This window comes from Natrix helvetica (genome assembly GCF_964273705.1).
Source record: "Natrix helvetica genome assembly, chromosome: 13".
Lineage (NCBI taxonomy): Eukaryota > Metazoa > Chordata > Lepidosauria > Squamata > Natricidae > Natrix > Natrix helvetica.
The window spans coordinates 15,222,597-15,238,510 of NC_138557.1; the positions used below are offsets into that span (position 1 = coordinate 15,222,597).

Sequence of the window (15,914 nt, forward strand, 5' to 3'; positions counted from 1 at the left end):
GGCAACTTCTGTTCCACTGATTAATTGTTCTAACTGTCAGGAAATTTCTCCTCAGTTCTAAGTTGCTTCTCTCCCTGATTAGTTTCCACCCATTGCTTCTTGTTCTACCTGCAGGTGCCTTGGAGAATAGCTTGATACCCTCTTCTTTGTGGCAACACCTGAGATATTGGAACACTGCTATCATGTCTCCCCTAGTCCTTCTTTCTCTTAAGCTAAACATACCCAGTTCCTGCAAACCGTTCTTCATATGTTTTAGTCTCCAGTCCCCTAATCATCTTTGTTGCTCTTCTCTGCACTCTTTCTAGAGTCTCCACATCTTTTTTACATCGTGGCGACCAAAACTGGATGCCGTATTCCAAGTGTGGCCTTACCAAGGCATTATCTCTCCGTTTGGAAAAAAATATATCATGAACTAGCTTGGTTAATGTTGAAAGGTTAATTTTTCTTTTTTAAAGACTTACAAAATCGGGAAGTAGTTGTAATTACAGTTTTTGAAGCTTGGTATATGCGTTTTCCTGTGCAATGATAAGTTGTCCAGTTTTATATTATTTTAGATATTTGAAAATGAATTAATAAAACCGACTTAGTTTTGGGTGGGAGGGGAATACTTTTTCATCCGGGGGTGGGGTCCATGCTATGTCTAGCTCTGTGATGGTGAACCTATGGCACAGGTGGCATGCAGAGGCCTTTTGGTGGGCATGCAAGCCGTCACCCCAGTGCAGCTACACCACGCATGCATGCGCACCTTCCCACTGGCCAGCTGGTTTTCGGTCTCTGCTGCGCATGCATGGGGGGCGGGGTGCATGCAGGGGTCACGTGTGCTTGCGTGGGGGCAAGGCGCATGCAGGGGGTCGCCCATGTATGCACGGGGTGGTAGTCGGGAGTGCAGGGGTCATGTGCGCATGCGTAGGGATGGCCCACAAGATGGCCATGCACACATTGCATTATGGGTGTGCGCATGTGTTTGTGCTGTTGCACGCACACATGCGCACTTTCGGCACGAAACGATAGAAAGGTTAGCCATCACTGGTCTAGCTGATATCCTTCAGGTTGGGGCATTGGGGATGTGACATTGCAGAATGGGTTTGGTTGAAACTGGCAGAGAGTTTGGGGGGGGTGTCAGTGGAGAATAGATAGGATGGGGTGTCAATAACAGCTGGCTTTGATGCCCACCGAATTCCATGTTCTTCCTGAAATGTCTCAAAACGTAGACCAAAAATTCTGGTCCCCCCCAACTCAATGCACTTGAAGAGAAGGAATCAGAAGGCAGCTGCTGCCTGGGGAATTCTGGAAGTTGAAGTCCACCCATTTTACAGCGGCCAAGGTGGAGAAACAAGAGTGTAATTTCCATTTGCACCATTTTGATTGGTCCAAATGAATGGGCCAATCTTATGACCACCCTCCCGTAGTTATGAGTCACTTGCTAGTTCTCCGAAAGGGACTTGCACCCACCAGTAACCAGTGTGACATCAGACCAAGTGAGAAGCACACATGACTCAGCCACAGGTAGTGGTGTCACAATTGCATCCAGGCCAGAAGCTCAAAAGTTGTGCAAGGGAGGGAGGTGATGAGCAGGAGAGAAGGAGAAGGACATGGGAGTCAAGCTGTTCCCAGCTTCTCCCACTCCTGGTTGGTAGGAAGGGTGTGCAACCACCCTGGCATCTCCATGGCATCAGAGCCACTTCGGTCCAGTAAGTCAAGGTGAGTGAGAACCTCAGAACTCTCAGCCAGGTGTAGCAACAAGTATGAGCGAGAGTTCGTAGCTCAAAGTTCCTCCTGGTTTCCCCCTTAATCCGTGGAACGGCTTGCTTCCAGAGGTTGTGGGTGCTCCATCACTGGAGGTTTTTAAGTAGACCTTGGACAACCAGTAATCTGAAATGGTATAGGGTCTCCTGCTTGAGCAGGGGGTTGGACTAGAAGACCTCTAAGGTCCCTTCCAGCTCTGTTATTCTGTTAATTCTGAATGATGAGCCATCAGTCGCCTTCCAGATTCTGTTTTTTTTTTCCTTTTTCTTTTCAAGCTGCATTGAGTTAGGTGGACCATAATTTGTGGTGCACATTTGAGACATTTTAGGAAGAACATGGAACTCAGTGGGCCTCAAAGCCATGTGCTAGTAAACAAGGATGGAATGGACAATTGATTCTGGGTTGTTTTACCCCCTTTTCATTTTCTGATCTTAATGCTTGATCTGGCCCAGTGATGGCAAAACCTTTTGGCACTCAGTGCCGAAAAGGGAGCATGCACATGCTTGTCTGGGCTGCAACCAGGAAGAGGAGCTGCCCAGCAGGACATGTGCGCACCGGGAAAGGAACTTCCAGTTTCCAGCACTCCTGCTGTTTTTCTGGATACTGGTGCACGTCTGATAATCGTTTGGCTGGCGCGCATGCCGAAAAACGGAACGCCTGCTCTTCCTGTTTCTGGCACTGCCGCCCGCACGAAGCCCAGCTGCTATTGTACACGCATGCATGCCAGGGACCCAGAAGAAGAGCCGGTGATGCCACACGCGTGCCATAGCTTCGCCATCACGGGTCTAGCTGTACATTTAATTTGAGATATTTTTTTTTTGTTAAAGATTGCAATAACATTTGCAGGCTTTCCTTCACGTTGCTGTTCTGTGTTTATGCTCAAGTTTTATTTATTTATTTATTTTCTTAATTCATTAAACGATTTTATAGAGCTGTCCCAACTCATGGGCGGTTACTCCGGGTGGGTTGTACAGCGTTAAAACCCGCTGTTAAAAACCCACAATTTAAAAGCCACCACACCTCTTTACTTCTAAAAACCAGCCCATAGCAGACAATGGGTTCACTAAATAAACATGGTGTTCAGTTAATGACCGCCACAAAAAAGGTTGCAAAAATGACCAAACAGGACTGACAATTATAACTGCCAGGCCCAGTTATAGCTGTAAATTGAGAATGTATGAGTTGGTCCTTGCTCTTCTATAGTTGCCATCCATGCAAACCCCTTTGTAAAAGTACATGCTTCTGCCTTAAAAACCCCAAACCCCAAATCTTTTTTCAGCCTCAACTTATCTGGAACAAGCTTCTGTCTTTCAATATGCAAAATCTGATTTCTGCAACCCATTTTCAATCCTTGATAGAATTCCATCCTTGGTTAAATACTGCAGAACTCTCTCTCTCTCTCTTTCTCTCTCTCTCTCTATCATCTATCTATCATCTGTCTCTATCTTTCCATCATCTATCCTGTTTCCTTGAAAATAAGACTTTCCCGGATAATAAGCCCAATCAAGCTTTTGAGCGTGTGTGCTAAAATAAGCCCTCCCTGAAAATATTGCAATGCAGCAGTAGCCATGAGGTGACCACACTCGCTGCCTCCTGCACTTCAAAAATAATAAGACTTCCCTGAAAATAAGGTCAAGCACTTATTTCGGGGGTCAAAAGAAAATAAGACACTGCCTTATTTTCAGGGAAACACACTCTATCTATCTATCTTATCTATCTATCATCTATCTATCTATCTATCTATCTATCTATCTATCTATCTATCTATCTACCATCTCTTGTTTATCTATCTCATATCTATCTCTTTCTCTCCCTTTCTTTCTCCCCCCCCCCCCCTTCTCTCTCTCCCTGTAGGCCATATCAACGTACAGGTTCAAACCCATATTATCATCTCCTTCTAATCATTGACTCCATTCCTGCCTCTTTTGACCTTCAGGGTTTCTGAGATCCAGCAGGCCTTATTTACCCCCTTTCAAGCCCAAGGGTGAGATCCTTGGCTTTTAAAAACAATTCCTGAGACATTTAGGAAGGCACCTCCTGCCCTTGCAAAATCCACGCAACGGGAATGGCTTTTATGTAAAAGTAAAGCTAAATTTTGGGAGAGCAGAAGTCTCGAAAAAAATAAATCAAATCTTTATTGTCAATACACAACGTGTGTACAATGAAATTGAATGAGACTCCCTTGGTGCAGCATTTCTCCCCCCCCCCCCAAAAAAAAACCACAGAATACATCTCGGTACAAAAGGTAGGAAGTCTTGCCAGCTTAGACCAAAACGAGGGAGTTAGAACTTCCTTTAAAGCAGTGTTTCTCAAATTTGGCAACTCTAAGGCATGTGGACTTCAACTCCCAGAATTCCCCAGCCAGCTGGCTGGGGAATTCTGGGAGTTGAAGTCCACATGCCTTAGAGTTGCCAAATTTGAGAAACACTGCTTTAAAGTGAAGGTGTTCTCTCCCACCCAGGCCCGTTGCTCTTTTCCGATTTCCTGAACAAGTCCGTCTTTTTCCGTAGGACGACACGAGCCGCTGAAGGGCCCACCTACAATGGGGTGTGTAAGTGCTTCTGCCGATCCAAGGGCCACGGCTTCATCACACCTGCTGACGGGGGCCCAGAGATCTTCGTCCATATTTCTGAGTAAGCAAACCTCCTTTTGGAAACTGGGTGCTAGTCCTCTTGCTTACTGGCTGTTGCAGAATTGAAAATGCAAGTAGCTTTCAAGATGAAAGGTAAAGAAAGAGCTGTGGATTTTTACTCAGTCGTTGCCAACTACAGGGAACGGTGCTCATCTCCATTTTAAAGCCATGGAAACAGCGCTGTCCAGAGACATTTTCGCGGTCAGACCAGTGGTGGGTTCCAGATCCTGTCGCAACCGGTATGCTGTGATGGGGCCGGGCGTCGTCCTCAGGCACGCCTGCTGCACACGCTTTGCACATACCACCGCCCTGCGACGCCCCAGCTGCTCGGTGGAGGTCGCGCAGGCACAATTGGCCCGTTTCCCTCAAAAAGCAGTAAGGAAGGCGGGCAGGTGGGTGGCCCAATGTGTCACCATTCCGGTATGGTGTCCGCTGCTCCCAGCTACCACCAGTACCGCCTGGAACCCACCACTGGGTCAGACATTTCCGCAGCATGATGTCACAGAGCTCTGTTACCTTCCCACCAAAATGGTGCCTACAGGTAGTCCTCGACATACAACTAGTTCATTTAGAGACCATTCAAAGTTACAACATCGCTGGAAAAAGTGACGTAAGGCCCTTTTTCACACTTACAACCCCACGGTGTTGTGAACAAAATTTCGGATGCTTCATGACAGTTTGCAGTGTCTGGGGGGGGGTCACGTGATCCCCCTTTTGCGACATCCTGACCAGTGAAGTCCACAGGGGACACGTTGCTAAATTAACAGCTGCAGTGATTTACTTAACAACTGTGGCAAGAAAGGTGGTAAGATGGGGCAAAATTCACTTCACGACTGTCTCAGCAACAACAGCAAATTTGTGCTCCATTTTGGTCGTAAGTCGAGGACTACCTGTATTTATCTGCTCACATTGGCGTTCTTTTGAACTGCTAAGTGAAGCAGGAGTGGGGATGGGAAGTCATCCCATTTTGTGGAGCCTTGAACCTGCTTTTCTCCAACCCTAACTTTTCAACTTAGGACCATTTAGGTTTAGGTTTATTTGGATTTATATGCTGCCCTTCTCCAAAAGGACTCAGGGCGGCGTACAACATTAAAAAACACACATCCCAAAAGTTAAAAAAAAGATTAAATCCATTTCCAAAAAGACCAAACCGATTTTTTTTAAAAAAAGAAACAATACATTTAAAATAAGTTAAAACTAAAATTAACATTAACAGGCCAGGCCGGCTTGCTGGAAAAGCCAACTTTTTAGGGCGCGTCGGGGCAGCTCATTTCTTTAACTCAAAGTTATGATGATGATTTAAAAAGTGACCTACAGCTGCTCCTCACTGATACAACCCTCGAAGGATCTCGTGGCCACATGGTGGCCATTTGTGACTTCCCAGGGGGCTTCCAACAAGTGGAGTCAACGGTGGGAGCTAGGTTGACTTAACAACCGTGGCCCAAAAAGCTTGTAAAATCGGGTGTGACTCATTTAAACACCACATTACTGAACGATGTGGAAGTTTTGGTCCCAATTGTGGTCAGACGTCCAGGAACCATACCCGTATTTTTCAGACTATAAGACTGCACCGGAGTCTTAACCAAAATTTTGAAGTGGTAAATTTTTTAAAAAAGTTTTTGCACTCTGCAGGCCTCCCAAACCCTCTGCACGCCTCGTTTTTTGTGAAAAACAGGTCATGCAGAGAGTTTGAGAGGCCTGCAAAGGGCTCCTGGTTGGGGGGGGGGGGCACAAATGGGCAAATAACGGCCCATTTTTCACTAGTTTTTGCCCTCCCTAGCCCCCAGGAGCACTCTGCAGGCCTCCCAAAGCACATCCAATTTTTGCAAAAGGGGCAGGGTTTCAGGAAGCCAAAAATGCTGCATTCAATGTATAAGATGCACCCAGATTTTCAGCCTCTTTTATTTGGGGGGGGGGGGGGGAGATGCCTCTTATACTCTTATACAGTAGTTGGGAAATCAGCAACGATACCCAAGGGGCAGGCTGGTGGGCTTCAAACTCAGTATGTTGTCATTTCATTGATGATATCTGAGCTGGTTGGAAACAATCAGGATTGGGTGCAGAGGTCAGCCGAGGGAAAGCTAGGAAGGAAAATAAACTGCCCTTCTCTAAACCTGTCATCTGCCCCACAGAAGGAATACAACAGATCGTTTGGGTTCTCCCATCCTGCAAAACCAGATGGAAAGGGAGAAACAGAAACATTCAAAATAATAAGCAGGTTCAGAACAGATCGTCTGTAGAACAGAAAAAGGCCCCTCCTGGTGCTTTGTAATTTAGATCAAAATCACCAGGGAGACAAAGATAAATAAATTCATGCACACGGTAGGACAGGTGGACAGAAATGGGTTCTCTCTTCTACTGTTAGTACAACAGGCTCGGCCACTGGAAATAATATTTGGGGGGCCATAAAAGGGTTTTTTTTCTTTACAAGGGTCTGAGCCAAGAGAGGAATGGGTGGTCAGCAAGTGACGGACACCAAGTTAGACGGTTTTTAAAAAGGTCAAGAAATGGCTATGAAGAAAGCTTGGCAGCTGTTCCCTGTTAGCATGCAGGGGGCTTTAAGTGCCAGGTATGTTTTGCCAAGGGCAGCGATCGAGTGCCCAGCCAATTACCATATTTTTTCAGACTATAAGACACACTCTTTCCCCCGCCCCCAAAAAAGTGGGTGGAAATGTCTATGTGTCTTATAGAGCGAATGTTGGCAAAGCCCCGCCTACCCTTCCCCACCCTTCGGCCTCTGCCTCCCAGCAATTTGCCTCCTTGCAGCAAACAGCCTGGTCACCTTCGGCACAGCCTGATTTAACACGAGCAGCTGATTGGCGGTTGGATCGGCCCACACACCCCATTTCTGGACTCTGCACGCTCCATTTTCAGCCTCCACACATCCCATTTTTGGCCCGTTCCAGGCGACAGGGATAGGTGGCGGCAGGGATCGAGCCAAAAACAGGACATGCAGAGGCCAAAAATGGGGCACGCGGTGGTGCCAGCGCTTCTGGGCACCAGCAATCCCCGCAGCTTGCAACAGCTGATTGGTGATATTCCGGGAGGCAGATCCAACCTCCAATCAGCTGCTCATGCTAGTTCAGGGTGTGCTGAAGCGCTGACCAGGTTGTTTGCTGTTTGCTGCAAGGAGGCAAATTGCTGGGAGGCGGAGGCAGATTTTTTTTTGTTGCTTTCCTCCCCAAAAACTAGGTGCATCTTATACTTCTGAGCGTCTTATATTCTTAAAGATGGTGCCTCTTTTGTCTCCAGAGACAATGAAGACTCCAGTAAATAAAGGGATTTTCAACTTTACCATTAGCCAAAGCAAGCCACTGAAAAGCGTAACATAACAATTCTGCGTGCCAAGCAAGATGATACCCAAATCTCTTACAAGCTGCCAGGAGCTCCTTAATAATGAAGGAGAAATGCCCCATGGGCAATCAGTTTCCACAATGCTAGGTTCCTCGTAGAAGCTCCCACTAATAAAAACAACCCCGCAATTTTTAAAAATAAAAACCGGCACCAGGACTTCGTGGTCCAAGGTCCGGTAAGCAGACTGCAAGTTCTGATCCGACTGACTGGCGCATCTCTGGAGTGGGAGTCAAAAGTTTGAGATTTTCTCAGTGAGAAAAACATTGAATCTATGCGAAGATGCCCCCCCACCCCTTCTCTAAAGGAGAGGAGAGATCTTTTCTCAAAAAGGGAACAACAAATAGAGCATCATATTTTTCAGAGTATAAGACACACCTTTTTCTCTCAAAAAAGAGGATGAAAATCTGGGTGCGTTTTATACACTGAATACAGCATTTTTGGCCTCCAGAAACCCCTTTGCAAAAATGGAAGTGCATAGCCTTTAGGAGGCTTTCAGAGGGCTGGGGAGGGCAAAAATGAGTGAAAAATTGGCCGGCTTTTGCTTGTCCCCCCCCCCCCCCCCTCCAGCCCTTAAGAGCACTCTATAAGTCTCCTAAAGGCTATGCATGCCCCTTTTTTGACAAAATGAAAAACGGGCCATTTTTGGGAGGTCTGCAGAATGCAAAAACTTTTTTTAAAAAATTGCCTCTTCAAAATCTTGGTGCGCCTTATACTCCGAAAAATATGGTAGCTCAAAATGTAAACTGTCTACGTTCCAAACTGAGCTTAGTGCACAAGATTATCTGTCATAATGTCCTACCTGTTAATGACAACTTTTACTTCAACCGCAATAGTACAAGGGCCATCAATAGATAGAAACTAAATGTAATCCATTGGAATCTTGATTGCAGGAAAAACCATTTCAACAATAGAGTAGTAAATGTATGGGACTCCCTGCCTGATCCTGTTGTTCGCTCCTCTAACCCCCATACCTTTTATCTTAAGCTGTCTACCGTGGACCTTACGCCTTTCTTAAGAGGTCCCTAATGGGGCGAGCATAAACGCACCAGCGTGCCTACCGTCCCTGTCCCACTGTCCCCCTTTATATGTTCTCTTTTTATGTGTTTATGGCTATGTTTTGCTTATTTTTATCCATTTATTTGTGCCATTCTTTTATGTGTTTCTCCTACTTGATTCCTTGTACTTGTTGACAAATTAAAATAGACACATTAAATAAATAAAATGAATAAATAAACAAACTTCTAGACCAGGAGTGTCAAACTCAAGGCCCGGGGGGCTGATCAAACCTGCGGGGTGCTTAGATCTCACCTGAGGGCCTGCCCTGGAAACAGAGGAGGACTCGTGGTGCCTCTGTCAGAGAAAATGGAGCTCGGGGAGGTCATGCCCGGCCCACCTGGGCTCTGTTTTTGGCCGCAGATGGCCTCTGCCAAGGAAAATGGAGCTCCGTTTTTGCTGGCAGAGGGCTGCAGGAGGCCGTCCCAACCAAAAACGGAGCCTTGATGAATGATGCTGAGCTGGCGATGCCCCCTCTGGCCCTGCCCCCCCCTCCCCAAGGTCAAATACTGCCCTGATGCGGCCCTCAATGAAATCGAGTTTGACACCCCTTTTCTAGACTTTTCATCAAATGAAGGGGAAATCAAAATATGTCACTATGCTCTTTGAAATAACACTAGTCTTCCATATTGCCAATATGGGGACACTGTGGCTCAGTGGCTAAGATGCTAAGCCTGTCGATCAGAAAGGTCCCTAGTCCTGCGTAATGGAGTGAGCTCCCATTACCTGTCCCAGCTTCTGCCAACCTAGCAGTTCGAAAGCACGAAAAAATGCAAGTAGAAAAATAGGAACCACCTTTGGTGGGAAGGTAACAGCGTTCCGTGCTCCTTCGGCATTTAGTCATGCCGGCCACATGACCACGGAGACATCTTCGGACAGCGCTGGCTCTTCGGCTTTGAAACAGAGATGAACACCGCCCCCTAGAGTCAGGAACGACGCACAGAAGTTTGGGGGGAACTTTTACCTTTACCTTTATTGCCAGTACAGGGCAACAGTGGAAAAAAAAACCCGTACTTCTATCAATGTTTGTGAGGATTCTGAATAACCCTGGTTGACCACTTTAAAGGAAAATAATTTGGATGGACGAGGCATAGGCTATTTTGGATCCTCCAGAAGTTTGACTCTTCCACACTTTTTTATCATTGGTGGCTGGGAAAATCCAGAACTTCTGTGGACACCAGGCTGCCTATCCTTGGAGGAGTTGGGCTCACAGCCTTAATCCAGCTGCAAGTTCTTTTCGTATACTGGTGTTCAGATTAGACCAGAGGATTGATCTTAGTTTTCGGGTACATGGTGTGGATAGTGGATGAGAAGAAGCTAAGCCTGGTGGAGGCGTCCTAAAGGTGATTTTTCCAGAGGCAACTTTCTTAGTTTTTCCTTGAAGATGTTTCGCTTCTCATTTAAGAAGCTTCTTCATTCAGAACCTGAAGAAGCTTCTTGGATGAGAAGGGAAATACTTTGGTCCGCCAGCAGTCTGCGGAGCTGGCAGCAGAGTCGGACAGTGAGGAGGTTGGGGAGGAACATGGGCCAGTCCTGGAGTCTGAGGAAGGCTCTGATGACAGCTCTGCATCCCTGGGAGTTATGTGCTGCCTCCAGAGCCAGACATCAGTGAGGCAGAGGAACAGAGGGAGCCTATTCCCAGTGTGCGCATGTGCAGAGCTGCCTGAAGGCAAGAACAGTTAAGACAAAAGGGACGACTCGGGAGTAAGGCTTGGAGGTGATTGGGCCCCTCCCATAGGACATAAAGGAGGAGCAAAGGCACGTGAGCCTTTGCAGGAAGCAACTTTGTTCGTTGTGGTTGGTATAAATTCTGAAGCTCCTTTTTGACTCTGTGCTCTGTGTGGCCTTGCAAACTAATTGCCAATTAGGTCTTTGGCAGCGTTTCAAGGGAGATAAAGGTGGGTGATTATCAGCCTTATCCCGAAAGACTTTGGCAGACTTCTGCCGGACTCTTTACAAACTATTTGTGACTCATTACCGGCTGTGGATGAACATAATTCACAGCCGTTGAAACAAAAAGAGGGTTTGGGGGACGAAAGGTTTTTTTTTTTTACTGTATCAGGAAGCCTAGGTCAGAACAGGAGACGTCTTCAAGGAAAAGCCTCTTGAAAAAGCACCTTTGGGGCAACCATGACTGAGAATCCCCATAGTCCTGATGGGAGGTGGTGCATTGGGACAGCCGATTCCCTTCCATTAACGCTGTCGTGGTCTCCTTCCCTTCTCTTACAGCATTGAAGGAGAATATGTTCCGGTAGCTGGTGATGAGGTCACCTACAAGGTGTGCAACATTCCACCAAAGAACGAGAAACTTCAAGCTGTAGAGGTCAACATCACCCACCTAGCTCCGGGCACGAAACATGAGACGTGGTCGGGACACGTGGTCAACTCCTAGAGGGAGATCTGAAGCCATGTTGTCTGAAGAGGACAATTGGATCGTGTTCAACAACTTAGAGTAGCCAAGCCCCATGAGTTTTCTGCAGATTGTGTAATTTGAAAGCAGGGTTCCAAAGGTAGCCAGATTAAACCCCCTTTTTTTTAATAAAATAAAAAGAAATAGCACCATGATTTTCAAAGTATATAAATTAAAAAGTGGAAAAAGTTAGTAGTTTTGGGGGCTGGCAGGAAAGCAAATGTTTAGCTTTTGCTTTACAATTTGAATGTGTGTGTGTTTTTTTTTTTTCATTGAGTAGGATGCCCAAAAGATCTTAGAAAGATCTCATCGGAAGAGGAGAAATTGGAACCGATCCATCTGTTCAAAAGATGATCCCTCTGGGTGGTCCTTCCTCAATCTGATACCTTTCAAAACGCAAACTTCCCACGTGGAAGGCCAGGCTGGCTGTGCAGCATAGTGGTTGAAGTCCCAACACAGCTGAATAGATCAGATTGAAGAAGGCTGGGGTCAAGAGGTTTTCTGCTTTGGTGGTAGTTTAGGGGCAAACAATGTTAAGAGAATGCTTCTTTGCTTTATAGCAGAAATTTACTGATTTTGCTGTGTTTCTTTCTTTCTTTTTGATTAGGGAAACCAAGGGCTTGAAAGGGTTTGTGTTCCTATAATTTGATGTTCTTCTTGAATGTTTTAGGGCAGCTAAAAAAGCAACCAAAAGCTGCCTTTTCCCATGCAAACTTTTTTTCACATAGTGTTTTGGTTGAATATTTGTATGTTAGTTCCTTTTATTTTTCTGAAAAATATACACATCAGCTTTTCTGGCAGCGGCTTGCTACATGTACCCCCCTCCCCCACCTGATTCAAACTTTGAAATAATTTTTTGGCTTCTTCAGGTGACAATCTCTGCTCTCACAGCTGTTGTGTGCATGCACATATTTAAAGGTTTGAGGTTTGTAGTTTGCAGTTCATCTTCGTTTCAAAACGCTTTTTCTCTTTGTCCAGCGGGAAAGCAAAAAAAAAGGGCCTGAACAGTATTTAACTTTTAGGAAGGCGTGGAGGAAAATGAGATGTTTGGAATGAATTCCCTTTGGGGTGAGAATTGTATGGAAGTATTAACAGTCACTGACTAATGAGAGATAAAATATTACAAATAAAATACTTGCAGTTTGAGGAAACCTGGAACTGTCTGTGCTGTTTCTTAAAACACCTTCCATTCCGTGCTGTGTTGCAAAATTATCTCTTTTTTTTCTTTCTTTTTTTGAAAAAAAAATATTGTGTGCAATTTCCTTCTGTACAACATTTCCACCTCGGTGTACATCCATTGTAAATGTACTTACTCCCCCCTTATTTCAGTTTCGCTGTCTATAAATATGATATACTATTATATACAGTCCTTAATTTACAATCCTTCAGACACAGGAGTTAGAAATTAACAATGTATTGGTAGAGATGAACAAACAGATATAAATAGAAAGAAGGATTGCAAAATTATTTCTTGATTTTCTCTTGCCTGTTCTCAGTTTGATTGGGGGGGGGGGGGGAATCCCTGCCAGATTTTCTTTCAAAGTTAAAAGAGCATTTGGGTTCTTTGGATGGATTTAACCAGAGGGTGACTGGGAGGAGTGTACATTCTAGTATTCAGATACTTTGTGTAACTATTGCCTATTCCGAGGTCCTCAACTTACAACCATTTGTTTACTGACCTTTCAAAGATAAAATGGCACTGAAAGGTGAATAGTCCTCCCACTTACGTCCATCGCAGTATACCGAGTCATGGGATCAAAGTTTGGGCTTTTGGCAGCCAGCATGTACAGGTACTCCTCGACTTACAACCGTTCATTTTTTCACACTTACGACCATTGCAGCATCCCCGTGATCACACGATCAAAATTCAGACAAAATTGGCAACTGACTCATATTTATGACGGTGCCAGTGTCCTGAGGTTCTGTGATGCCTCCTTTTGCGACCTTCTGACAAGCAAGTTCAGTGGGGAAGCCAGATCCACTTAACCACCGTGTCACTAACTTAATACCTGCAATGATTCGCTTAACAGCTGTGAAGAAAGATTGTAAATTGGGGCAAAGCTCACTGAACAAACGTCTCACTTAACAGCAGAAAATTTGGGCTCAGTTGTGGTCGTAGGTTGAGGACTATCTGTATTTACAACGGTTGTGTGATCACCATTTGCGACCTTCGGACAAGCAGAATTAGTGAGAGAAATAGACTCACTTAATGACCATATGATTCACTTATTGCATTCACATGTGATGCACTTAAAAACTGTGACAAAAAAAACCCTTAAAATTAGATGCAACTCATTTAAGCTGCAGTGTAATTCACTTAACCCCCTCATTCCCTTGTTTAGCCATGGAAATTCTGGTTTCAATTGTTATATTACATCCAGTTTTGGTTGCCACAATATAAAAAAGATGTTGAGATTCTGGAAGGAGTGCAGAAAAGAGCAACAAGAATGATGAGGGCAGGGGTGTCCAAACTTGGGAACTTTAAGACTTGTGGACTTCAACTCCCAGAATTCCCCAGCCAGCATGGCTGGCTGGGGAATTCTGGGAGTTGAAGTCCACAAGTCTTAAAAGTTCCCAAGTTTGGACACCCCTGGATTAGGGGACTGGAGGCTAAAACATACGATGAACGGTTGCAGGAACTGGGCATGGCTAGTCTAGTGAAGAAAAGGACCAGGGGAGATATGATAGCAGTGTTCCAATATCTCAGGGGCTGCCACACAGAAGAAGGGGGTCAAATTATTATCCAAAGCACCAGAGGGCAGGACAATAATGGTTGGAAACTAATTAAGGAGAGAAGCAATCAGGAATTAAGGAGAAACTTCCTCACACAACAATTAACCAGCGGAACAGCTTGCCACTATAAGTTGCAGGTACTTCTTCACTGGATGTTTTTAAGAAAAGACTGGACAGTCAGTTGTCTGGAATGGCATGGGGTCTCCTGCTTGAGCAAGGGGGTAGACTAGAAGACCTCCAAGGTCCCTTCCCAATCTTATTCTGTCACCAGTCAAAGATTACCTTTGTCTGTTTTCTGGTGGCCCCATCCTGTTTCCAGCCTCCCTTGAACTGAACCTCAAGGAAAGGTATTAAAAGTCTTTTAAAAAATAAAAAAATTAGAGAGTGTGGTACCCAGAAGGAATGCAAAGTTGCATCACAGGAAACGCAACAGTTACGCCCTCAGCATCTCCAACAAAGTTTGTTTTAAAACATGCTGCCAAGAGAAATTCCCAAACACCCTTGAGAAGGGTAGAAAACCGAAGCCTCTGTTGCAAAGCACTGCAGGGTTAATAAATTGCCCCGTGGATTTGGGATTTCATTGCAGCTGATCATGACAAGCTGAAATAGCAGTCAAATCCCACAGATGCCAAGCACGGTGGTCCTGTGCAGGGAGAGCAGGGGAATCTAGACCGGGCACACTTTTACACACTTTGGTGATAAAGGAACCCACACTTGAATGGGTGACTTTGTCCATCTTGTTATTCCTGAATCTTTTGCTGGGTAATTCAGGTTCTGTTCCGTAATTTCCAGGGCAGCTTGCATGAAAAACACTGCTTAAAAGGGCACCACCCAAAGCCAGATTAATTTGTATTTGTACGTAAAGTGGGAGAGAAAGTGGGGGAGAGAGGAGTGAGGGAAAGGGACAGGGGGGGAGGGGGAGAGAGAGGAGAGAAGGAAAGGGAGAGGGGGGAGGGAGAAAGAGAGGAGAAGGGAGGGGGGAAGGGAGAAAGGGAGAAAGGGAAAGAGAAAGAGGGGAAGGGAGAGAATGACCTCCCCCTCGACATTAGGATTACCTCCTATCTCCGCTCCTTCCGTACAAAGCTCAAGACCCACCTTTTTCAATTATCTGGCCTGGCTCAAACATAGTTCCATCTTATTCCTCCTGACAGTCTTTTTTAAATTAGTAATTTTAAACTGGGTATTTTAATTTCTAATTTCATTATTATTATTTTATGTATTGTAATGTTTGTTACCTCCTCTGTGTAATATATATATGTGCTTTTATTTATTGTACGCCGCCCCGAGTCCCTTGTGGAGAGGGAGCGGCTATAACAAATCAAATAAATAAATAAATAAATAAATAAATAAATAAATAAATAAATAAATAAATAAATAATAAAAAATAGTAATAATAATAATAATAATAATAATAATAAATAATTAATAATAATAATAATAATAATAATAATAATAATAATAATAATAATAATAATAATAATAATAATAATAGAGGGGAAGGGAGGGGGAAAAGAGAGGGAGGGAGAGAGAGGGGGAAAGAGGAGAGGGAAAGGGAGAGAAAGAGAGGGGGAAGGGGAGGGAGGAAAGGGAGGAGGAAAAGTGGAGGGAGGAAAGGAAAAGAGAGAGAAGGAAAGAATTATTTAAACTAAGTCAATTAATAGAAGTTTGAAAAGTGGGTGGGGAGGCTGTGAAAATCAAAGTAAAAAGCACTTTATGAATTCAGCATCCTGGCTACCTCCTGCTGCTCATCCAGATCCGGAAGCCTGAATCTTGCAAAGCCAAGCCACAAGCTTCAAGGGTGGTTGTTTTTTTTCCCTTTCCCATGGAGATTGTATCCAGTTGTTTTTAATAATTTACTAATCTTATCACTCCTGCCTGCCTTTGCAGCCCGCTGGTAACTGTGCTCTGTTTACTTTCATGCACAGATACAGTATATATTCCTACTGCAACTCAACAACCTACCCAGAATCAGTGAGTGAGTTAGGC

The 15,914-nt window shown here is 44.8% G+C and overlaps 1 protein-coding gene and 1 long non-coding RNA gene across 5 annotated transcripts in view; one reads left to right on the top strand and one right to left on the bottom strand.

Annotated features, from left to right (window-relative positions):
• Nucleotides 1–12,353, top strand: part of CARHSP1 (calcium regulated heat stable protein 1) — a 31,201-nt gene extending 18,848 nt beyond the window's left edge. For all 4 annotated transcript variants that reach the window (XM_081966028.1, XM_081966031.1, XM_081966029.1 and 1 more), the window contains exons 3-4: nucleotides 4,257–4,379; nucleotides 11,015–12,353. In XM_081966028.1, coding sequence (XP_081822154.1) covers nucleotides 4,257–4,379; nucleotides 11,015–11,177 — 286 coding nt within the window. In that variant the 3' untranslated portion in view covers nucleotides 11,178–12,353. The remainder of the gene's footprint in view (nucleotides 1–4,256; nucleotides 4,380–11,014) is intronic.
• Nucleotides 1,113–4,288, bottom strand: LOC309398810. The gene is made up of 2 exons (XR_014176447.1): nucleotides 4,173–4,288; nucleotides 1,113–4,034 (listed from the first exon to the last, which is right to left on the bottom strand). It is a non-coding gene; the product is annotated as an uncharacterized lncRNA (long non-coding RNA).
• Nucleotides 12,354–15,914: the final 3,561 nt, after the last annotated feature.